This window comes from Acanthopagrus latus, chromosome 6 (genome assembly GCF_904848185.1).
Source record: "Acanthopagrus latus isolate v.2019 chromosome 6, fAcaLat1.1, whole genome shotgun sequence".
Taxonomy (NCBI): Eukaryota; Metazoa; Chordata; class Actinopteri; order Spariformes; family Sparidae; genus Acanthopagrus; species Acanthopagrus latus.
The window spans coordinates 2,270,705-2,294,784 of NC_051044.1; the positions used below are offsets into that span (position 1 = coordinate 2,270,705).

General features: G+C 42.0%; 4 protein-coding genes and 1 long non-coding RNA gene across 15 annotated transcripts in view; 3 read left to right on the plus strand and 2 right to left on the minus strand.

Annotated features, from left to right (window-relative positions):
• Window positions 1-352: 352 nt before the first annotated feature.
• Window positions 353-5,560, minus strand: sec13 (SEC13 homolog, nuclear pore and COPII coat complex component). The gene is made up of 9 exons (XM_037099964.1): window positions 5,390-5,560; window positions 5,136-5,180; window positions 4,342-4,457; window positions 3,248-3,399; window positions 2,989-3,122; window positions 2,685-2,818; window positions 2,029-2,149; window positions 1,495-1,641; window positions 353-1,337 (listed from the first exon to the last, which is right to left on the minus strand). Exons 1-9 carry the CDS (start codon window positions 5,390-5,392, stop codon window positions 1,227-1,229), a joined length of 963 nt encoding a protein of 320 aa, XP_036955859.1. The 5' UTR covers window positions 5,393-5,560; the 3' UTR covers window positions 353-1,226.
• Window positions 2,060-4,286, plus strand: LOC119020565. Its single transcript, XR_005075363.1, has 3 exons — window positions 2,060-2,196; window positions 2,641-2,870; window positions 3,310-4,286. It is a non-coding gene; the product is annotated as an uncharacterized LOC119020565 (long non-coding RNA).
• cand2 (cullin-associated and neddylation-dissociated 2 (putative)) lies at window positions 4,466-18,843 on the plus strand. 2 transcript variants are annotated; one of them, XM_037099948.1, is made up of 24 exons: window positions 4,466-4,485; window positions 7,147-7,290; window positions 8,092-8,246; window positions 8,336-8,459; window positions 9,012-9,069; window positions 9,464-9,662; window positions 9,882-9,987; window positions 10,090-10,232; window positions 10,456-10,766; window positions 11,193-11,334; window positions 11,456-11,574; window positions 11,727-11,873; window positions 12,050-12,271; window positions 12,354-12,560; window positions 13,088-13,275; window positions 13,917-14,076; window positions 14,159-14,299; window positions 14,448-14,587; window positions 15,029-15,204; window positions 15,402-15,497; window positions 15,850-16,019; window positions 16,102-16,266; window positions 16,935-17,042; window positions 18,047-18,843. In XM_037099948.1, exons 1-24 carry the CDS (start codon window positions 4,481-4,483, stop codon window positions 18,275-18,277), a joined length of 3,657 nt encoding a protein of 1,218 aa, XP_036955843.1. In that variant the 5' UTR covers window positions 4,466-4,480; the 3' UTR covers window positions 18,278-18,843. The 2 variants fall into 2 exon arrangements, with proteins under 2 accessions (XP_036955843.1, XP_036955842.1); XM_037099947.1 differs by lacking the exon at window positions 4,466-4,485 and adding an exon at window positions 6,111-6,178.
• A 342-nt stretch (window positions 18,844-19,185) lies between these two features.
• Window positions 19,186-21,717, minus strand: LOC119020563 (cell wall protein IFF6-like). 3 transcript variants are annotated; one of them, XM_037099967.1, is made up of 4 exons: window positions 21,440-21,716; window positions 20,759-20,824; window positions 20,599-20,685; window positions 19,186-20,255 (listed from the first exon to the last, which is right to left on the minus strand). In XM_037099967.1, the coding sequence occupies exons 2-4, from the start codon at window positions 20,763-20,765 to the stop codon at window positions 19,588-19,590; spliced, it is 762 nt and encodes a 253-aa protein (XP_036955862.1). In that variant the 5' UTR covers window positions 20,766-20,824; window positions 21,440-21,716; the 3' UTR covers window positions 19,186-19,587. The 3 variants fall into 3 exon arrangements, with proteins under 3 accessions (XP_036955862.1, XP_036955861.1, XP_036955863.1); XM_037099966.1 differs by lacking the exon at window positions 21,440-21,716 and adding an exon at window positions 21,037-21,187; XM_037099968.1 differs by lacking the exon at window positions 20,759-20,824 and having other exon boundaries at window positions 21,440-21,717.
• Window positions 21,718-22,096: 379 nt separating this feature from the next.
• Window positions 22,097-24,080, plus strand: part of angpt4 (angiopoietin 4) — a 71,566-nt gene continuing 69,582 nt past the window's right edge. For all 8 annotated transcript variants that reach the window (XM_037099952.1, XM_037099954.1, XM_037099949.1 and 5 more), the window contains exons 1-2: window positions 22,097-22,235; window positions 23,748-23,912. The gene's annotated coding sequence lies outside the window, so the exon portion shown is untranslated. The remainder of the gene's footprint in view (window positions 22,236-23,747; window positions 23,913-24,080) is intronic.

The window sequence follows — 24,080 nt, forward strand, 5'->3', positions numbered from 1 at the left end:
GACTTCAAAACAACTGAAAGTCACTAATCACAGTGAGATGAAAACTGAAGATGAGCTGATTGATTAACTGACAGAGTTGAGGTGAGAAGTTGAAAACTTTAAAATCTAATCTTCCTACACACACACACACACACACACACAGCTGTTGATACAGCATGTTTCCCTTTTTTTACTCTATTAAAATTCCTATTTCCTCTATTAAGGAACTTTTTTCTGTTATTCCCAGTTTATGTTTTTGCTAATAATTCTGTACTTTCACTTGGATAATATTTTGAATGCACGACTTTTACAACATACTTTCTTTATAATCACAGAAATGTATGTTTGCAGGAATACAAAACATAAACAGAACTGTTTTCACGTTATAGTTTAATTACATCAAATATGAAAAACACATCCATAGTTTCTGATCTTCGACTGAAAGAAAAAAAAAAACAATCAAAAACTCTTTACAATTATGCCTCATTCATGGTTGTCGTGGCAACATATTGATTTACTAATGGCTGATTAATTAAGGCAGGTTGTGGATTTAACACCATTTAATGACAATGAAACTCTTGAGTTGAAAATAAAGTGTAGTCATTCAATGTTTATTGAAAAAAATCATTTATTTACTGATAATTATATTAATTAAATGAGAAGCAGACAGGGAAATAATGTTTTGCTCTGCTCTGATGACGCTGTTTGTCTGTGGGAACATGAGGATTTGTTTTCAGCCTGAGCAGAAGAGAGTTGTTTTATAGCTTCCTGCTCAACACAAAGCTCTTTTAATTAAACAGCAAATAAACTAAGTGTAGAAATAAAAGGGGGTTGCTGCTTCCCACGATGCTGATCATCCCGGGTGATGGTTGAGGTTTGTTCTCCGCTGGTGGAGGTGGAATGTTTCAGGAGCAGAGCATCATGGGATGAGTTATATTCAGACCAGCGTTTATGTACATGAGAAAACTCTAAACTGGGTGGAAACAAGGATCGGTGGAGTGCATCTGATAAGAAATACATTAAAGTAATTATCAGTCATGTTTGTGACATCTTTCCTGGGCAGATTGTAAAGATCGAACAGCTGATCTCCAGTGGAGCTCAATAACTGACAAACAAAAACAAAAGCTCAATCTGTGTAGGCGATGTCTTGTTTGCTTGAAATGTCCGTCATGTTTGTAACGCTCAATTCATCGATGAAGATCGGGGTCACTGTTGTGTGTGTGTGTGTGTGTGTGTGTGTGTGTGTGTCACTGCTCGCTCTGCTGTGTGTCTGTGATGGTGGAGACGGCTCCCTGGCCCTTGCTGACATCGCTGATACAAGCCCACTGACCGTCCATCGACTCCTTCCACAGCGTCACCTACACAACAAACACATTCACAGCAGCCAGATTGTTAGCAGTGTTTTTCTTTTGAGAATGAGAACACAGAAACATTCTCTGATGCATCTATTTTGAAGAGCAAATAAAATATCACGTTCCTGTGATTCAGTGTCAGTTTATTATAGACACACTCTACCTTATTGTCTCCTCCGGAAACAGCCAGAATATTTCCGGTGATAGACCAGCTGACGTGCCAAACAACATCATTGAACTTATGGAGCAGTTTGGCCGTCCAGGTGTTTCCTGCAGGATCGTCACACGTCCAGATAAACACACGTCCGTCCTAAACAAGGTTCAAAGGAAACAGTTAACAAAGAAATGTATCCGACTTAATGCTCTCTACTCGACTCATCAGCTGAACAATGCTGAGAATGTTTTATGTTTCTGTGGTTGCCAGTTTCATCCTGTCTTTTGTGTGTGGGGGCAACCGTTCGAAGGGATTGGCGCCAACAGATTCAACAAGGACAGTGACCAAGTCATGTGTCATCTTAGAGAATCTTTAGAGAAACTTTTTCTTTCAGGAAAAAAATGTGAAAATTGTGGTTCCAGGTTTTTTTATTTTAAATGTGAATATTTCTGGCTTCTTTCCTCCTCTGTGAGAGTGAACTGAATAGATTTAGGTTTTGAACAAAACAAGAAACTAATAATCATAACTAATAATAAATCTCACCTGGGAGCAGCTGGCGATGGTGCTGGTGGGGAGACCAATAGATGGAGCCCATCCGACATCTCTCACCCAATCACTGTGAGCCTCCAGCTTCTGGTCCTCCTTCCACTGACCGTCTTCCTCTCTGAAGGTGGAAGGAAACAATCAGTGACAGTCTATACAACAGGAAAGGTTTCTTTTTTATCCCATGGAATCTTCCTTGTCAAACATGGCTCCTACACTACCCACAGTGCAATCTGACTGCAGACTAAGTTCTTTATAAAAGTTTTTTTCACATATATAGTAGTGTTGTAGTCTATGAATAGTTAAGTGTAACTGATTTGATGTGAAAAATTGCTGCAGTTAACTTTGAAGTTCCATTGTCAGTCAACCTTGCAAAATTAAAATATTTTCTTTAGTTGTTTAAGGATGTAAATTTACTGATTTAAATGTCATTAAATCCTTATTTTTTAAGGATTCATATTAAGTTCATATTTTGTTTGTTATAAAGACTTTAACACACAGATCCACCACATTACTGATGCTCCCAACCAAACTTCACTGTGGGTGAATCTGCTTTACAAACCATTCAATTATTCTCTGCTCTCTATTCTCACGTCACAAAACACCACACAGGAAAACATGTGATGCCACAGAAAGTCTGCGAAACATGATCTTACTTCCAGAGTTTGACGAGGTTGTCGCAGCCCCCGGAGACGAAGCGTTTCACGTAGTTCGGTTTCTGTCCTGACGGCTGATCGATCAGACTGCCTGGAACGACGGCAGGAGCCCAACTGACTGCATTACAGCCGATCTGCAGGAAGATTACAACTGAATTAATAATCAGACACAATATACTCTTAAAGGTAATGCGACACAAAAACAAACCGTAGACACACAGCTGGAGTAAAGACTAGTCTGGAGAAACAAGCGCAAAATAGAGACATAAACTCATGATTGACTCAGAACTGCTCTCAGACTTACAGTGTGTGCGTTGCTGATCTTCTTGACGTCCCACTGCTGATCCCCAGTAAATGTGAGAAGGGAAATAGCTCCATCTGAGCTGCCGCAAGCCAGGATCAGACCAAATTCATAGGGACCCCAGCAGACAGAGTTCACTGTAGGCAAACACATAAAACAAGACCAAAGTCTTAAGAAACTGATCACATGCTGATGTCTCTCTCAGAGGAGGACACAGAAAAGAACTTGTCAGACTTTATTCAACACACAGAGATCTACTGACCTGATGACTCGTGTCCGGTGTATTCATACATCTTATCCCAGGATCCGTTATCCTCCTTCCAGATGATGACTTTACGATCGTAGGAGCAGGACGCCAGAATGTTGCCGAACATCGGGTGAGCCCACGCTACCTGCCACACGGGACCCTCGTGGCTACACAAACACAGAGACCCACATTTAGTTCATAATGCTCAGAGTGAAAGAACATGTGTGAAACAAATATGCCAACAACATGCCATCAGTGTAAAAACAGATTAAATGCCTCAGGTATGAGATATACCCTTTTTGTTTTTACTCTGTGCTGCAATTTTGACAGTTTTTTTTTTTTTTTTTTTACTTGTTCATTAAAATGAATAACCTGACAAAATTGAAAGTGTCTCAAACAGATTCATAATTTACAATTTATTTTCAAATGGCTGCAGTTAACTGACTTTCAGTGTGAATAATTGAATATAATGTATTTTATTTATTCATGTGAAGTGACTGAAACACTGTGAACTGTTCTGTCTAACTGAGACATTTTGCTGAATATGTATTCGCCACAAATTCAGAATTATTTAAGTTCACAAAGTCATTATAAAAAGTGTTTAAAAATGTCATAAATACAGTGTTTAATAATCAGATAACACTGACTCAGAAATGTGTATATGATATACCATCTTAAAACAGTGTTTGGTGAAGGCTTTTAATGCTTTGATGCATATTGTAATCAGAGTTTAGTTAAGGGCATTATGTTGTAATACTTACAGAACCAACATGGCTGCAGAGAAAGACTGAGGATCTAAAGTCAAGTTATTCTACACATGGTCCAATAGACGCAAGTCATTGTCTTTTATTTTGCTTTATACTGATGTATAATGTTTGTCAATGTGCTTAACATAGACAGTGGTGAGTTTATCAGTAACTATGTTTAATTTCAGCCAATTTCTGTTGGGACTGTCTTGGAGATTTATGTTTTCATATTTAAGTGTTTTAATTTGTTCTAGTTTTCAGGGTGTCTGCTGAAGAGACTTAAAAATAAACTTCTCCTGACATCTGTTTGCTGCTGCATAGCCATTATTTTGTTGGACTGGTGAAGCTACGACAGTGATTTACCCTCTGAGGTCTGCGACCAGTATCTGTCCTCCATTTCTAACATCGAAGATCTTCACAGTGCGGTCAGAAGAACAGGTGGCGAGTCGAGTCCCGTAGTAATCCATTTGGGCATCGTGCTGAAACAGACCAACATCAAGATATGATGTGAGACAATAATCTCCTATTTTACCTTCTCATATTTTCATCAAGGCTGACAATATCAAAAGAACAATGAACACATGGATCTTTCACTGGCAGCAGATGGTTCTTCATGAGTATATACATCAACTGTACAACATCTCTTACCCAGTTTTCCTGCTGGAAAAACCAACATAGACCAGCACCAAAACACAACATTAGCTGGTCACCAGCAAACCCAGCAAATGTTGTGATTTGGTGGTTTTTACCAGCAGGGTTATTTTTATTTACCAACCTCCACATCAATCAGACCTCTAAAATGTACTGTGTTAAAAGATATATTTCTACGATCGTTTCCTGAGATGTGGGACAGTCACCCAAATCAAACAGTGTCAGTAAATTATAATATTGCCATAATACCAGCAGCCAGCGTGTCAGCTGTGACTGCCGCGGTGTTGTGCAAGCTTTTCCCCCTGAACTCGCCCTTATCCGAATAAATCAAAGTAATGACAAGTAACAGTGACGCCACTGACAACATGAAGCTTTGACAACACAATGTCATCTGAATTAATCCTCACGTATTTGTTGTAACTTCATGCAAATGCTGTTTCTACTGAGAATGCTAACGTTAGCTTTAATGACAAGCTAGGGCTAAATGGAAAAGCAAGAAAACTTACGATCATGTCCTCATGAGAGGTGTCCACCGTGTTGATAACGGAAACCTGAAATTGACAAACAATATATTCAGCATTAAAAATGACAGAGAAATAAAGATAAACACTCCTGCTTTAGGGATTAGCTCTCTGTCATTAGCAGGGATGCTAACGGGCTAGCTACTTGGGCACGTCAGCAACTAACGGTCAACGTTTAACAGCTCAAATGTTAACAAGCAGCTTCACCTGCAGCTTTAATTAAGAGTTGTATGACTCACCATGACTGCAGATAAACGAGAAACCCTTCAGAAATGTATATTCCTTATTTGCTTCTGAATGAATAAACCCGGTTCTTCACTTATTCCGACGTGGCAACAACTACTCCAACCGCTTTCCAACGTCCGGGTCCGACAACTCTCTCTACCGGCGGAAACTGTAGATCCCACACACCGAAGGTTCCACGTAGGAAAACTTTACGGAGCTCGATAACTAGTTCATCAAATCAAATTAATCACCGTAAATATTTGATAAAGAAAATAAAGACCAAATTGCTAGTATATATGCATTTAAAACACAACAATGTATTTTTTAAGCTAAGAGAAAGGGTGGTTAAATCAAAAGGTTACGCCATTAAGAGACGGACTGACGGTTGTTAACGATAATTGAATCGAAAACCTGACGTTTAACGTTGATTCACCAACAAAATCAAATATTAGCTGCGTTGTAATTTAAAATCTCTTAACGCCGAATGCGCTGCGGTTCCTTCTCTGTCCACACGGTGGCGCCACAAACCCTGAAACACTTTTTTCCCCCCTCGTCTATTTTTATCCGGACCGAACAAGTGTCAGGTTCCCCGCCGGGCAGCTATCGTGTGTTAGCCCTCTCTCCGTCCCCTCCGGCCTCGCCATGTTGTCGGCTTGAATCTGTCGCCCCAGTGTCTTTCAGATTTTCTCGTAGAGTAACTTTCATAGCGTCGGTGACAGCTGTCAAAGTACCAAGATGTCGAATGTGTCTTACCACATCTCCAACTTGTTGGAGAAAATGACATCTACTGACAAAGACTTTAGGTAAGACGGTGGACGGACAGTGTGCGTGTTTCTGACAGTGAGATGACACTTTCTGCTCCTCACTCAGTCACTGTCACTGTCACTGTGTGTGTGTGTGTGTGTGTGATTTTAATACACGGGCGACATTTATTTCATTTTATTAAATTAAATTTGATCCGAGATTTTGTTCTTTGAAGACAAAGTTTACTTGTAGTCAGTTTTGAAAAGTGACATTAGACTACAGATTTCCCTCAACTGGTCACCTTGATTAACTGGGGATGAGTTTTTCTTCACCACGTCTTATGTTATACTTAATATGTATTTAATGTATATATACATAATAATATGCTCTCTTTAGCTGTCATTTAACATTTAATCAATGATGAAATGTAACTATGTAACTGTAATCAAGTACAGTTTTGAGGTACTTGTTCTTTAAGTATTGAACTTTTACTCCACTACTTAAATCAGTGAACTTAAGTTACTTTTCAGATTACATGTTGCATCAGAGCGTAATGAGTGCATGTTTAAATTAAGTGAGGTTTTTTTTTTACAGTCAGATAAAAAAAAGCAAAGGATTCCAATAATCAGGCTGATAATTGATTGCCCCATAGTACTCAGCATCTGCTTAAATTAAGATATATCCTTAGTATACGTATATATGTATTTCTGATACATAGATATATTTAATATCAGATCATTTAAGACTTTTACTCAAGTACTTTTTGCATGAGTGACTTTCACTTTAATCAAAGTAATATTTAACACAATATCTTTATGACGTCTGGATACTTTCCACAACACTGCCATTCATAATTCATACCAGCATAATTCGTAAACCAGGTACTTTGTATGTTTTTGCCTCTTGTCTCTTGATTTTAACTCTCAACTCATCATAGCCATCGCTTCCTGTGTCTCCACTGGTGTGTGTGTGTGTGTGTGTGTGTGTGTGTGTGTGTGTGTGTGTGTGTGTGTGTGTGTGTGATCAGGTTCATGGCCACCAACGACCTGATGCTGGAGCTGCAGAAGGACAGCATTAAACTGGACGAGGACAGTGAGAGGAAGGTGGTGACCATGCTGCTCAAACTGCTGGAGGACAAGAACGGGGAGGTGCAGAATCTGGCAGTGAAATGGTACAAAACACACACACACACAAGCACTCACAGGTTAGAGTGTGTAAATGGAAAGAAGTAATCCATGACGGCTTAATTACCTGTAATGATACTTAAATACCTGTGTGTCATGTCAGGAGGCCGCGTCCTGTATGTTCTCCTTCTCTGTCTGCTGTGGTTGGAACTTCCCTCTCTGTTGCTCCCTTTTTTCTGTAGTTTGTTTGGATCCTTACCACACGTATATTCTCCTGAAATGTCAAAGGGCATGTTTGTGTCTCATGACGTGGACAAGGCAGAAAGGAAAAACACCCAAATGTAACCGACCAGGGAGGCAGGAAGACTCCAGGGATTTATTGATGAAATTAAGATGCATAACTCACAAGAAAAGGCAACAAGTCTGAACCGTGACAGACGATCGGCTCCAAACTTATTTTACTCTTATTTTACCCTTTTTGCACTTTTTGGACTTAGCAGACTCCTTAGTCAAGGTAACATCAGACTTTCTGTCTGAAAACGGATTATTAAAGCTGAAGGCTTCAGCAGAGAGATCAAGTTTCCAGCTCAGCATCTGATCATGAGTGTGAAATTTTAAATAAGGGTTGTTTTATCAGCTGCACTGTGCATTGATTTCGTCTCAGAAAAATACTTAAACCAGCACACAAATGTTTAACTTTTGACAAAATGACAAGTGTTGTTGTCTGAGACAAGGAAGAAACGAACGTTTTCTCATGTTTTGGGGTGTAGATACTCTTCAAATTAAAATGACCAAAAGTGTCTGTGTGTCTTTATGCAAAATATTCTTTGGGTGCGTTTGATTTTCAGCCTGGCTCCTCTGGTGAGTAAAGTGAAGGAACCTCAGGTGGAGACGATGGTGGACACGCTGTGTTCAAACATGATGTCAGACAAAGAGCAGCTGAGAGACATTTCCAGCATGGGACTGAAGACTGTGATCGCTGAGCTGCCGCTGACTTCATCAGGTGAGAACTGACCTCTCAGTTAATTCTAAAGTTTGGACAACCAGCTTTTAATACCAGCTCTCCTTCTCACTAACTAACTGGGTTACCAGGTTTGAACCTGACAGCCAGTGTGTGTAAGAAGATCACCTCCCAGCTGATTGGTGCTATGGGGAAACATGAAGACGTGTCGGTTCAGTTAGAGGCTCTGGACATCCTGTCGGACATGTTGGGAAGGTAAAACTAAACATGCCAAAATATGATCAGTCGTGGCAGCAGCTCCACGTCAGTCGGTCTGTCCAACCAGACTGAAGTATCTGCAGCTACTGGATGGATTTTAATTAGATTATGTTCAAACATTCATTGTCCCCAGAGGATGAATCCCCCAGACCTTGTTGATCCATTCACTTTGACAAATGTGAGAAGTTTCGTCCTGAATTTCGTTGAAGACATCAGGAGTATTTATTTGAACTTCAGTGATCTTCTTCCTTCAGCACCATCACGAGGTTCATACTTGTGTTTTTGAGTGAAATGTCTCAAAAACCTCAGAGGATAGAACTGTTTAAGATGGCACCATCATCAGGTCAACATTTTAATTTGTCCGATACTTCAGTTTATGATGAAACACAAATACACAGTATTATGAGCGTGATGTTGATGCCTCCCAGAGCTGCTAGCTGTAGACTTTTAGTCTTGTTACAACATCGAATCACAGTGACTATGACTAATCGCTCTCTGCCAATTGAACAAAAGTGAATATGAAACACTGACTGTTGTGACTGTCTCCAGGCTGAGTGGTGCTCTGGTCGGCTTTCACAGCTCTCTGCTCTCCAGCCTGCTGCCTCAGGTACAAATCACTCACACTGTTTTCCTATTTTGTATTTAATCTATTTATTTGCTGTGTCTTCTATTTGTATTTTTCATTTTTTTTTAGGGACTACGGGTGCAAATTCACAGCTCTGCTATAATCTGGCATATTTACATTTTCGATGTTCATTAATGTGCACTGTCCCTATCCAAAAATAAAGTCTAAATGACTGATGACTAATGTAAAAGTATTAACTTTAATATCTTCACTACTCGCTGTAGTCCTAAACAGAATGGTAGTGGGATTAGTTCTAGTGTTCTTTGCAGGACTAATGTACTAATTAAGATATGTAGCCACTGTCTGTTGCTGTTTTAAATTATAAACACAGGACTCACTCTGATCTCACTCGCTCTTCCTCCTGATGCCCTCTCAGTTAACCAGCTCCAGGATGGCGGTCAGGAAGCGCTCCATCTTGGCCCTCGGTCACCTGGTGCCCTGCTGTAGCCCCGCCCTCTTCTCCCAGCTGACTGAACACCTGTTGACAGAGTTGGCCAAGGGCCCGCCCACATCGATGACGAGGACGTACATCCAGTGCCTGGCAACCATCAGCCGTCAGGGCGGCCATCGAGTCGGTGAGGTCTACTTTCTGAGAAACTCTCTTCCAAAGTCATTTCACTGGCTGCCTGGTTCTTTTTATTTGTTGTTAAATCACTTCATGACCTTTCATCACCATGTTTGTCTAACAGACTTGCAATACCTGAACCAAACTGTACATTCCTTTAGTCTTTTAATGCGTGTGTGTGTGTGTGTGTGTGTGTGTGTGTGTGTGTGTGTGTGTGTGTGTTCTGTAGGTGAACACTTAGAGAAGCTGATCCCCATGGTGGTGAAGTTCACCAGTGTGGAGGACGACGAGCTGAGAGAATATTGTTTCCAGGCGTTTGAAGCTTTTATACGCAGGTACACACACACACACACACACACACACACACACACACACACACACACACACACACACACACTGCTCTCTCTCCTTCCTGTATCACTGATTATGATTGACAGGTGTCCAAAGGAGATGTCCCCCCATGTTGCCACGGTAACAAAGCTTTGCCTTAAGTTCATGACCTTTGACCCAAACTACAACTATGATGACGATGAGGAGGAGCAAGAGGACAGCATGGACATCGAGGACGGACTCGATGAAGGTTTGTGTTCATCTTTCTTTTAGTTTTGTTTTCTGTTTTTATCTTGTCTTGATGAGTTAAAGTGTTTTTTTATGTAAAAATTGCATTCAAAAGACAATAAAAAACGAAAACAAGCAAACAGTTGAAAATTAAAATAAGTTTTGCATCTTATTTGTTTTCTAAAGCGATGATAGAAGCCCAGGTCTTAATGAGCACAGTCAGAGTAAACGTTGTGTCCATCCAGAGTCAGACGACGAGTACAGTGACGATGACGATATGAGCTGGAAGGTGCGGCGCTCCTCCATCAAGTGTCTGGATGCTTTGATCAGCACGAGACGGGACCTCCTCCTCTCCTTCTACTCCTCCGTCTGCCCCGCCCTGCTGGCCCGGTTTAAGGAGCGCGAGGAGAACGTGAGGGCCGACGTCTTTGCTGCCTTTTCTATGCTGCTGAGGCAAACACGAGTGGGGTCGAGTCACCACGGCCTCGTCGTGGCCGGCTCGGACTCTGAGCCGAGCAAAGAGGAGGAGCCAGCTGTCACCATGCTGAAGAAACAGGTAGAGACTCTTATGAAGGGGAGAAGATGATGATGATGGGATGGATGAGAGCTTATTCAGGGTGAAGTTCAAAAATGTCTGACATTCAGTTTTATGAAATATTCTTCCTCCGTGTGAAAGTCAGTTTATGATGTTAAAGATCTTTAAACCAACCATTAAACCTTATACTGCCTTTACACTTGCACTTAACCTACTTCTGCACTGGACTGTACATACTGCTTACCTTTATATGTGCCTGTGAGGCTTGAATGAGAAAAAGATGATTTGACCAGAAAACACACTGACATTTTGTCAAAAAAGATCTTGAAAATGTGTTCAAAAGCATTCAGTTGTGTCTGATACCTGTGTGTGTGTGTGTGTGTGTGTGTGTGTGTGTGTGTGTGTGTGTGTGTGTGTGTGTGTGTGTGTGTGTGTGTGTGTGTCCAGGTGCCAGTGATAGTGAAGGCTCTCCACAGACAGCTGAAGGAGAAGAGCATCAAGTCTCGACAGGGCTGCTTCTGTCTCCTCACTGAGCTGGCTCACACTGTGCCGGGAGCCCTGGAGCAACACATACCTGCTCTAATACCTGGTGAAGACACACACACACACACACACACACACACACATATTTTACAGCTCTTTTCTATCATCCACCCTTTCTGTTTCTATTTTTCTCTTTTATCCCCTCCTCCTCCTGCTTCCTCCTCCAGGCATCGTCTTCTCCCTGACAGATAAATCCACCTCCTCCACCATGAGGATCGATGCTCTCACCTTCTTCCACGTCCTCCTCCTCTCCCACCCTCCTCAAGCCTTTCAGCCACACATGCAGGTTTTGTTTTCCAGCTTTGCCTCCTGACATTTGCAGTGTGATGTGAAATATGAGTATTGTTTAAAAAGATGATATGCCAATAAAAGTACTGTGAACCTGGAGATATTCATATCTTCAGCTTGTGGCTCATTGTGGCTGATGGTTCCCTGCAGGTGCTGCTGCCTCCGGTGGTGGCCTGTGTAGAGGACAGTTTCTATAAGATCACCTCCGAGGCCCTGCTGGTGGCTCAGCAGCTGGTCAGGGTGATGAGGCCGCAGGGACAGACGGGAGGATTTGACCCCAAACCATTTGTCAAAGAGGTATGAGGGGTCAGATTCTCAACTGTGGTGTGATTTGATTTTGGTCCTTTCGCTGTGCGCTGATATCAACATTATACCCACCCAAGACTGGTAAATGTTAGTGGCTCACTGTGAGGATTGTTTGCTCCTGGTTAGTTTTCAAATCAGGTTGAATTTCTGACTGTTGTTTCTCCAAGGTGTTTTCTGTAACCCTGAAGAGGCTGAAAGCAACAGACATCGACCAGGAAGTGAAAGAGAGGGCTATTACCTGTATGGGTCACATGGTTTGTCACCTTGGCGACCACCTGCGGGCGGAGCTGCAGGGTGTTTTGGCGATTTTCCTGGAGAGGTTAAAGAATGAGATCACCAGACTGACAGCAGTTCGGACCATCACCCTCATCTCTGCTTCCTCATTAAAGGTTCCGCATGACTTTTGTTCAGAGGACCAACAAACAACTTTGTCTCTTTTCTTCACTCCTTTTGTTTCTTCTTCCTGTCCAGATCGACTTGTCGTCCATCCTGCCTGAAGCTCTGACCGTGTTGGGATCTTTCTTGAGGAAGAACCAGCGTGCTCTGAAGCTCGGCACGCTGGCGTGTCTGAACGCTCTGGTCACGCATCACGCTGCCAGCATCAAACCTGCAGCGCTGGATCCTGTGCTGAGTGAACTTCCTGCTCTGGTGGACGAGAGCGACATGCACGTGTCACAGGTACATCAAGCTCCTTCCACCGTGCACACTGTTAAAGTCACTTGTGTACTTATTTGTCAGTGTTCAAGGTGATCTGGACAAGTGGAGCCAGGACTCTTTTTTTTTTTTAAGATGATTTTGATTCAGTACATTTATATCAAAATGAAGTAATCAAACACAGATAATGACAATTTCATAACCACACATTTATGGCCATTAAAGAAATACCTACAGTAGTAAGGTGGCAGGGTTTTATTTATCATTTACTTTCAATTATCTGACTTTTATTCTCTTGCGTGTTCAAAGAAAATCAAAAACAGCACTTGCAGCGTGTGTGTGCTGCTACACTCACTCTGCAGAAAGCCACCAGGATTAGAAATGTCTTTTTTGCAGGTGAAGAAACTCAAGCTGGTGAAGACTGTCAACACATCTTAGATAAATTATTTGACCATATCATCTGAGTATGAAATATATGCTCAATATATCAGACCAGGTGTATAAATATTGCTCTGTATTACATGTTGTTACTGTACGTGTGCTCTGTTTAGGTGTCCGTCACCTTGATGACCTGCATGGCTAAAGCCTGCCCGTCCTCTCTGGCTAAGATCAGCTCCTCTGTGCTGCCGGGAGTCTTCAGACTCGTCCACTCTCCGCTGCTGCAGGGAAGTGTGCTGGCAGCCATTGTGGACTTCCTACAGGCACTGGTGCTGTCCAAAACCAGTAACCTGGGCTACAGGTAAGATGGTGGGTGTGGGTGAACTTTGTGTTGGTTCTGTTGTGGCCCAAATGTTCCCACAACTATAGCAGCAGTATTCTGGTGGGAAAGCTGTTTAGTGTTGAGGATAATTGTTAAGTTTCTGATGAGTCACATGAGGTTTTAATGCTGATTTGAATCTGATCCAGTTCTTTTTGTCAAAACACAGATGTGACCATATTTATCTTTAAGAAGCAAAAGATCTCAGGCTTGTAAACAGAACTCATCAAGTGGCATAAAACTTCATAAAAAGTTGGAATTCCTTCAGATGAGCCTATTATAACACAAGGCAGGAATAAAACTGCATTCTAAAGCTCAAGTGTGTGAAGTTAAGAAATGGATGTGCAGCTGAATATGAATTGACCCTTAAAGGCAAATTTCTTCAGTTCAGTAGCTGCGATGTCATCTGGACCTCAGAGTACTTACCAAATCAATTATTCTCCTCTCCTCTTCCTCTCCTCTCCTCTCCTCTCCTCTTCCCCTCCTCTCCTCCTCTCTCCTCTCCTCTCCTCTCCTCCTCTCCTCTCCTCTCCTCTCCTCTCCTCTTCCCCTCCTCTCCTCCTCTCTCCTCTCCTCTCCTCTCCTCCTCTCTCCTCTCCTCTCCTCTCCTCTCCTCTCCTCAGTCAGTTGCTGAAGTCTCTCACAGATCCGTTCCACAGCTCCCAGGCGGACGCTGCAGTCATCCACAGACAGTCGTATCACTCCGTCGCTCGCTGTGTGGCTGCTCTGTCCTCCGCCTGCCCCAAAGAAACACCGGCCACCGTGGCCGGCCTCATGAAGGAGGTATGTGAGTGTTTGTTTGCACATCTGAATATCTCAAGCAGCTTCTGTCTCCGTGTCACTGTATCACCTCTCTCCTGCTCAGGTGAAGAGTCCTGGTTCTCCAGAGTCGGCTCGAGTCCTGGCTCTGTTGTGTCTGGGGGAGGTGGGGAGGACCGGTAGCCTGGGAGGAAGCAAGGAGGTGCAGGGAGTCATCCTGGAGGCCATCTCCTCCACCAATGAGGAGGTAGAAGACATACTTAATAATGATAATGATTCATACATTTTATTTAGTCATCTAGAAACATGTATTCCTGCTTTCAACATTTAATTTAGTCTCCTAGAAGAGAGAAACAGAAATATGTTCATCATTACTTCGTTGTTTGTGAATCCAGGTGAAGACGGCAGCGTCCTGCGCTTTAGGCAGCATGGCGGTCGGCAGCCTGAACGACTACCTGCCCTTCCTGCTGAAGGAGATCTCCTCCCAGCCACGGAGACAATACCTGCTCCTCCACTCCCTCAAAGAAGTCATCAGGTGTGTGTCAATCTGGTTTTGTTTCGGTATCATCTGCTCTTTTTTCTCCTCATATCTTCTGTGAATTGTTTTATAATGCTGCATCAGGAGCATCACACTGTGGCGCCCTCAAGTGGCAGTGAAGGAAGAATTTTTTTACTTTGTAGTAAGTTGAAGAACGTCATGATGTAGAAATCTAATCATGTAACCTCCAAGTTTCTCTTGCGTAGTGTGTCAGATGGGAGGACCGAGGGTTTTAACTTTCACTGTTAACTCCAGCTTTGTTTTTAAAATATGATTTTGTTGAAGACCATCTGTTTGTGAGAGGATCTGACTCTCTTCTGTTTCTGCCCCACTTCAAAACCATACATGTTTTCTCATAACACTCTCTCAAAGTGCAGCTTGATCCTCAGCTTGTCTTCATGCTGAATACCTTCTCTCTCTCTCTCTCTCTTTACCCAGCGCCTGTCCAGCCTCTAGTCTCTCGCCCCATGTGGAGTCTATCTGGGCTTTGCTGTTTCAGAACTGCGAGTGTCAGGAGGAGGGAACCAGGAACCTGGTGGCTGAATGTTTGGGAAAACTGACCTTTGTCAACGCTTCCCAACTGTTACCCAGACTTAAACAGCAACTTAAAGCTGGTACGGTGTGTGAGGGGGGATATCAGTACCTTCACGATGATGACAGCTGCAAAAAATGATGTTTCAAACTTTATTCCATATAAACGAGCTGTGAGCTTAATGAAGGTCACAACGAACTTACTCAAAGTTGTTTTTTTCTAATAGTTGTATTTTATAAAATAACACAAAGTGAACCTGCTCCTCCTGCTCCCTCACAGGTTCTCCTCTGGCTCGCAGCACAGTGGTGACTGCTATTAAGTTCACTATTGTTGATCATCCTGCTCCCATAGATTCACTGCTGAAGGACTGCATCGGTGAGACACACAGCCGCAACAACACACTTCTGATTCATTTTACTCCTGAGGACGAACTAAAACCTCACGGTTCTGAAGCATCTTTACCCTCAGTGATGTGGAGTATCTGGTGACTTGATCAGGATGGAGGAGATAAGCGTCAAATTTTTAATTGCATCAGAAAGTTCAGATGAAGCTGATCTGAGGCTCCAGGAGTGTGAATCTTCTTTTTAGTACAAAATTATCTTTTTTAATGTACATGAGGAAATGTGGGTGTCGGGACTCTTAAAAGAAACATGTAACAATCCTTCGACCTGAACGCTTCATCTAAACGGTCCTCAGCTACTTCAGTAATGTCTCTTCTGGTTGTCAGGTGACTTCCTGAAGACGCTGCAGGATGGGGACATCAACGTGCGCCGTGTCGCCTTGGTGATGTTCAACTCAGCAGCTCATAACAAGCCATCTCTGATCCGTGGTCTCCTAGCAACAGTGCTGCCTCACCTCTACAAGGAGACCCAGATCAGGAAGGACCTCATCAGAGAGGTGGGTCGGCTCCACGCGACTCTGTCTGATGTTTGCATCTCAGTGTGTAAGTCTAATGTGTAATTCTGCGTGTGTGCTGCAGGTGGAGATGGGTCCGTTCAAACACACAGTGGACGACGGTCTGGATGTGCGTAAAGCGGCGTTCGAGTGCATGTACACTCTGCTGGACAGCTGCCTGGAGGGGCTGGACGTCCTGCAGTTCCTCGACCACGTAGAGGAAGGACTCAAAGATCACTATGACATCAGGGTGGGTAGAAAACAAAGACGTCAAATAATCAGAGTTATGTGCTTATTCTGATTACTCTGGATAGAAAATGTTGTGATGCCAGCCAGCCAATAAAAATCCACCTATATTTACAGGACCATCACTGATTTCAGGGACATTTTCCCACAATAATGTTGCAGGAGTGATTATAATATTGGTTTCTAACTGTAGCCGACTTGTTTACTGTAAGCTTATTGATGACATGTAGGAGACACTTTTCAATTGGTCTACATAAATAACTCAGTCTGGGTTATTTTGCGCAGCTCATTAAACTATTTTATAGCGTATACTGGGTAAAAATAAACACAAATTCTTGGCGCGGTTACTCTTCGTACTTGCCTTAATTTGGCAGGATTAGTTCCTTTGGTATGTTACATATGAACCCCTGATTCTCATTGGCTACTTATTTCACTTATGTGAAATATAAAATTATATAATTATAAAATTATATGGCTTGTAGCACAAAAACACAATATGGATTGTTAACAAGCTGAAAACGTTTTTCATTTGACTGTAAATTTGTTTAGAAGCTGATTTGATTGAGAGCTGAAACTTTTCATGATGTTGCCAAAAAACTCGTCTTAGTTTGTGTTTCCAGTTTGATAATTAGACGCACAAACCAATTAAATGTGTGTTCGTGTGCACTACAGATGTTGACCTTCTTGATGCTAGCTAGACTGGCCTCTCTGTGTCCTGCTGCGGTTCTTCAGAGACTGGACAGACTGATAGAACCACTTAAAGCTACCTGCACTACCAAGGTACTGTCACTCATACAACTCCCAAGCTCATATTATGAGTCATGTAATTGCTGCAGGTGCTAGTTGGGGTCTTTAGATGTGGGGCTGTAAGAGGTCTTTGTCCCTGTTCAGTGTATTAGCTGCAGTAGATCTCCGTCAGCGCTCCTGTATGTAGAAGCAGCACGTGGCACCAACAGGGAAGCAGAGCATTGTGCTGCTGACCTGCACCGACAGAAAGACGCATTAAAGCCACCTAAAAGAAGGCACAGCTACAGTATATATACACTGTAGCTGTGCCCTATGTTCAAATGTAAACTATATTTTGAACATCTGTGGTGCTTTACATTGCCTCAGACAGGACATTTCCTTTGAGACTTCCCTTTGTTTAGAACAATAAGATTCATTCTGACCAAAATCTTAAGAATCTGCCCAGTAGATTGCTCAGCTGGCAGTCTTGACTCACCTGCAATGGCTTCAACTTAATTCTGAGGGGCAACTCCAGCTGTCGAAGTTACAAGTCAGGTTGTTATTATGAATGTCTGACAACAGAAATGACTCCTACAGAGAGAGACCTTCTTTAATAAATAATCGGGTCTTCTATTGTAACTAGAAACACAAGTCTCGTGCGTCTTGCTCTTGGTCTAACTCTGAGTTTTCTGAGTTGTTGCAGAAAGATGATGGTGGAAATGTGAGTCAGAGTTAGAGAAGAAGTTTGTCAGCAAGAATTTACCTCCAGAAGTCGTGGCTGAATTCAGAGACTTATGAATCAACAAAAATGACTCTGGCAACCTGAGCCTGTCAGTAACAACAAAAAACACTTTTAGTGAAATAAAAGTTGGAGTTGCTCCAAAGAATCACAGAGTTGCATTGTGAGCTGAAGTGATATACTGGATGGATTCTAAGACTGTTAGTCATTATAAATCATCTACACACCAAAACATGTAAATACAAAACTAAAAGAGTGAATTGTGTATGTTTTTAGTAAGTACGCTGTGAATGACTCTGACATGATTCCCCACCTGAAGGTGAAGGCCGGTTCTGTGAAGCAGGAGTTCGAGAAGCAGGAGGAGTTGCGGCGCTCGGCCATGCGAGCTGTCGCAGCGCTGCTGGCTGTGCCCGAGGTGGAGAGAAGCCCCAGCATGGCCGACTTCGCCAACCAGATCAGAACCAACGCTGACATGGCGTCCATCTACCAGAGCATTCAGGGAGGGGAGGGGGAGGGCTTAGGCCCCGCAGAGAGCATGGACATGAGTTAGACTCTTTTATTAAGATGGTTTTTATAGACAGGGTTTAGATACAGAAAGCTCTGGTTGTTCTGAAGAGAACAAAACAGAACGTTAATGTTTAAATTTTCAATGCAATCTGCTTTATTTTGAATACTTTAGTATGAATTCCCTCTGTTGCAAAAATACATTAAATGACAGACTTGTGGTGAACTCACTGAAATCTGTCTGAGGTTTGATTCAGCTCACTTCAGCATATTTGTGCAGTTCATGTCTGATGTACTGATGGATCTGATATGTTGTGCCACTTCCTTTAAATCATCACACAAAATCTGCCGGTTTGTCCTTCCTTCCAGTCAAGACGCAAACACAACATCACCACAAACATCTTAATCTTTTCTCTAGAAAGGAAATGTGGACAGTGAGTTTTACTCAGAGGCGTTTCAAAACAACGTCAAGCAATAAGTGACATGTAAATTATATTAAAAAAGTTCCTTATTTTAAGCCATACAACTTCACAAATGTTTTCTATACAATTGATAAAATGAAATGTTTGGCCTTATCTTGTCCATTTTGAATTATATCAATACAAAATGAAATGACTTGATGTGTTCATGGTGTAGCATTTCCCCTTGCTCAATTCTAAATAGTTTGATAGCTACATGATGCATTTTGGCCTAGTTGGTATTATAAATAATTTTAGATATATTGCTATTGCCTGTCAGGCTGACATCACTGTTACTTACCGGGTCAGTATATTAATGCTCCCCAGAAACTGACCAGATTCACCTCACAATCCTCACAGGCCACAAACGTACACAGTACTTAGGCATTTGCTCTTGAAATGATTTAAATCTTCATGATTGAATATTTGGAACATGTATGGAATTATTTGTACAAGAAAATATCAGTGAATTAAAAAAAAGTCCATCTGTGAAAAAAACTTTTGGAGTTACCTTGGTAACACTGTTTTTAATGATACAAGTCTGGTCATAAGGTCTCAAAGTGTTTACACAAACAAAACCAAGTTTCATTTGCTTTGCACAAAAACCCAGTAATGTTTTTTTTTAACCCATTCCAAAGTTCATGTCTGGGAAAGAAGAAATAAGTTACTTATCAGTTAAGAGTTTTATTTTAAGCCGAGAAAAACTGGGACATACAGAAATAGAACTCTTGCATGATTGGGTAGACCTATTCCCAACTTCTTGGTGTGGTCACACGAGTTTGTGATCAGTTCTGAGTTCCCAAGATTCAAAGCAAGGATGACTCTGTCTTTGCTTAGTTCTGGAGCTCGTCTCCACCTTCAGGTGGCCCCTCTCCCTCCGGCTTCAGCAGGGGAGTCTTTATGTGCTGCCGTTGTTGTAGCTGCTACTGTCACCCGCAAAGTTGCCAAAGCCGGCGGGGAAGTTGCTGCCGCCATTGCCCTCGCCATTGCCGGCAAATATGCCGCAGTTGCCCTCGCCTCTGCCGGCGACGATGACACCGTTGCCCTCACCTCTGCCGGCGATGATGACGCAGTTGCTGGCAGCGATGCTGCCATTCCCATTACTGGCGATGATGCCACCATTGCCTTCGCCGTTGCCGGCAAAGATGCCACTGTTCCCGTTCTCGTTGCCGGCAAAGATGCCACTGTTCCCGTTCTCGTTGCTGGCAAAGATGCCACTGTTCCCGTTCCCGTTGCCGGCAAAGATGCCACTGTTCCCGTTCTCGTTGCCAGCAAAGATGCCACTGTTCCCGTTCTCGTTGCCAGCGAAAATGCCGCTGGAGAAGATGCCGTTGTTATTGCTGATGCCGCTGCTGGTGCTGCCGCCTTCGGGGAAGGTGCCACTGAAGGTTCCGCTGCCGGAGGAGAAGGGGAAGGGGAAAGGGAAGGTGAAGGTGCTGCTGTCCATGGTCGTGCCTACACGGACATCTTTCTCAGTTTTTAGCTGTTTTGGTCTGTTCGGGGTCTGTACAAGTTTCATGTGGCCAACTGACGACTCAGCTTCCACATCATTGGTTTCCAGTTGTTCTGAAAGTGAGAGAGCCGATTAACAAAAACTCAAGTGAAAGGAATTGAGTGATGTTCTCTACACTGACACATTGCTGTGATAATTCAGAGCAATAGAAAAATGAAAATCAGATTTCAGATACACCAAAAGAATTACTGGCCACCAGTCCAACAGAACATTTGGCCCCAAGTGCATACATGATGTCAAAGCAGCTGTATACATGACATTGTATGGTGATGTAGTGAAAGTTGTGCATTTTGTTGCAACAGCAGACAAATGCATTAAACTGAAAAGTCTCATTGTGAGACTGATAAAAAGGCTCCATACACAATCGACCAGTAGGATTTTGCTGAACCTGCTCACCTCCATTGGCGTTTTGCTCCATCATGGACTCCACTGACTGGAGAAGTGCAATGGCCTTCTTTAATGAGAGCGATTTGTGAGACAAGTCTGTGGTACAAAAGGAAATTAAGTTAGTGCCTGTGAGTTGCTCACAAAAGCATTTGGGCACAAACGTTCTTACCTTCCATCTTCCTCTGAAGCACACGAGCATTTCTTTTATCTGTCCCACCAAGTGGCAAACAAGAACCTATTGATAGTTCACTTGCTGTTAATCAAATGTTCATGTGGTTTGATGGCATGGTATATCACAGACTAGTGACAACTAACATTTCACATTTCAAAAGCATCCCCTAGTATGTCAAGTTTTTGCCTGAAATCATGTAAATTTACTCTTTTGGTTTCAATACTCCATTACCATTTTTATTTAACAGAAGCTTGAAATAGAAGGAAAAGTGAAACCTTTGGCAAGCCAAATAGTCAGGACACAAACGAAGAAGGCCCAAATCGCTCCCATTGCATCAGTCACCAACAGGAAATGCTACCTGTGCCACACACTGGGTCTGAAAAGGCCTCATGCAGGTGGCACAGTTGTTGCTGATCAGCTCTAATTAGCTTTCTTCAGAGGTGCTGCAGTTCAGCCCCTCCAGTCACAGGCATGTGTTCATTTGTATTTAATTATAGCAATACATTTTGGATTTATTTATTTCATATTCCTTGTATTGGTTGTATGTTTGTGAGGCGTTACGATACTGATATTCAATTAATTCTCACATTAGGGCCAAACATTGATAAAGCTCCATTAAAAAGGAAAACATGGAAGAGTTATTTTCAGACAGTTGATTGTGACAATGTTAATACTCACTAATTGTTGTTCTTCATGTAGAGCAACGCAGCACTTGTGTTAGCATCTCCAGTCAAGACATCCTGCTGACGTTAGCTGGGCTGACGCTGTTAGCATCGCTAGTGCTAACACACAATCAGCGCCTGTTTCTCCTGCTGTTCAGTAATGTTGTCATCATAAGTGGCCGCCGTGAAAAAGTTATTCATTGTCAGTGGTTTTGCCACAAACTTTCCATTTTCCTCCTGGTTCCTCCGTTCTCATGCACATCTTTACTTTATTTCGCGTGATTGTTTTGCTAGATTTCCCCCCGAATATTTTCTGCACATGCGCACTAAGATGGGACAGTCCAATGTGGTGAAGACTGAAGGGGAGATCCTGATATTATGACGTCATTCTAGCAAGGATTTAAAACAAACAACGTAATAAATAAATGAATAAATGATAATAATAATAATAATAATAATAATAATAATAATAATAATAATAATAATAATAATAATAATAACAATAACAAACAACATAATTTTTTAGTGAATAAATCAAATAAAACTTTCTTAGCTATCAGTTTATGAGGCGTCTCATGTTGCTCAAGGCAATTAATTGAATTTTAATTTGTCATTATCATGGCTAATAGTCTAATAAATAGTCTTGTTATTGTCAATCATTAAGAAGCTATGGCTGCTTGGTAACAGTCACTCAGGTGCTGTCGTAAAGTCAGCCCCGCCTCAGGGTTTACGGCAGACGATTGGCGGCAAAAATGTAAATACTAACGGTCGCTGACCCCACCGACCCAGTACCGTCTGTCTGAGGACCTGAGGTGAGTAACCGTTGCTGTGTTAATGTGGTTTTATGTACAATGACCTGCTCAGGAAAGTTAAATATATTTATGTGTGTGAGTTGGAGACATTTTAACATTGACTGACTTGAATCCAGTCCTGAAGACTTAGATCAGTCATTTTTAAAAACCCTCTCCAGTAACGAGTACAGGTGACATTAAGCTAACTTTAGCTTTTACAAACAGTGAGCTTGCAGTTATTGGTTTATTACTGAAACACTCAGAGTATCTGGCAGTGTTAAGACACTTTGTAATAAAGTCAGTGATAAACGGTGTTTTTTCAGTACACCAAACCTCCTTTGTGATTTTTATATATTTTTTTCTATTGTGTTTATTTCATGAATTATGCCACATTAAATTCAGTTTGGGGCACTATTCCCAATCAGTTGCTCCTTCTGGTAATGTCGGCCTGAAACCCGTTTAATGTTAAATGTAAAATCTGAGGTCAAGAGTTGTTATTATCGCTGTTAGCTAGCCGACTTTAAAGGTGCGGCACTTTCACTGTGGGGTTTGGCGAACCTGTAGCTAACGGCTCAACTGCTTTAAACAACTAGTGAAGAAGACACACGAACCGGGAGTCGACAGTGTAAAGGGATGTTTTTATTCATCTCCCCGTCGTGTTTCTGCAGACAGCTTTGCTTGTACCGGGGAGAAGTTAGTTTTAGGCAGGACTTTACTGAGGTTCGCCCAGTGTTAGCAGCAGGAGGACGGTTAGCTCACCTCTCAGAGCCTCAAGATGAATCGCTGGTAACTGGTTTAGGGACCATTAAATTACTTAGCTTAAATATATGAATACAAAATAACTGCAGTTTTTTTTTTTCAATATCCAAACCAGCAGCAAATTGTGTTCCTGAGTGGGTCAAACAAGAAACACCTCTTTTTATTGTATTGTAGTGCTTCCTCTATTTTATATGAATAGTTATATGCAGAAATTATGATTTTTTTTTCTCAATAGCTTCCATGTCATGTGACCCTCCAAACCAGCAGCAGCAGATTGTACTCCTAAATTGGTCAAATAAGACACACCTCTTTTTATTGAATTTTAGTGCTTCCTCAATTTACCACTGCAACTGCAGACATGCTTACAGTTGCAGTTGTTATTAGCTAGATGGTGCGTTGAGTTGTGTGTGTGTGTGCCAGTGTGTAACCTTGCTGTATAACATATTAATATTAATTAACCATCGTTAACCCTGAATATCTGGAAAAGCTCTGAATATAACATTAAAATATTAAGTGTTATTATCAATGAATTAAAAAAGTGGACAATTCAGGTTATTCAGGCTATTTTGCTCTTCTTACCTGCTTTATCAAACTATGGTGCACGTATTACCTACCTAAAATGACTTCTTAAAGTATAAAAAGAAAAAGGACAGATGTTGTGGTGAAATGCTCCTTGTCAGTGTTTTAGATGAATACATCTCTGATTAATATATTTCTGTGTCTATGTAGTCTTGCTGTTATATTGAAGTGCTTTCTTCTCTCCTCTGTGAACAGTGGGACTTGTCTGCTGTATTCCTTTGAGCCCGGCATGATGACTGAAGTGTCCAGAACTGCACAGAAAGCCTGCGAAGAAGCTGCTCCATGTGGAAAAAATTTTGACCTGTGTGGCAGTCAGACCCGGAGAGAAGGGATATCAAGTCTCACAGAGACCAAAGAAAGGTAAGTGCCTGCAGTGGATCCCACTGGTTGAGGATGCGGAAGTGGCAAATGACAGCAAGCAAGATTTGTCAGTTGCTGTTGATAAACACACGAGGATCAGGAAGTGATTCTGAAGGATATTTGACTGAGTAGACTCTGATAGAGTGTCACTGTTGAGACACCCAGACT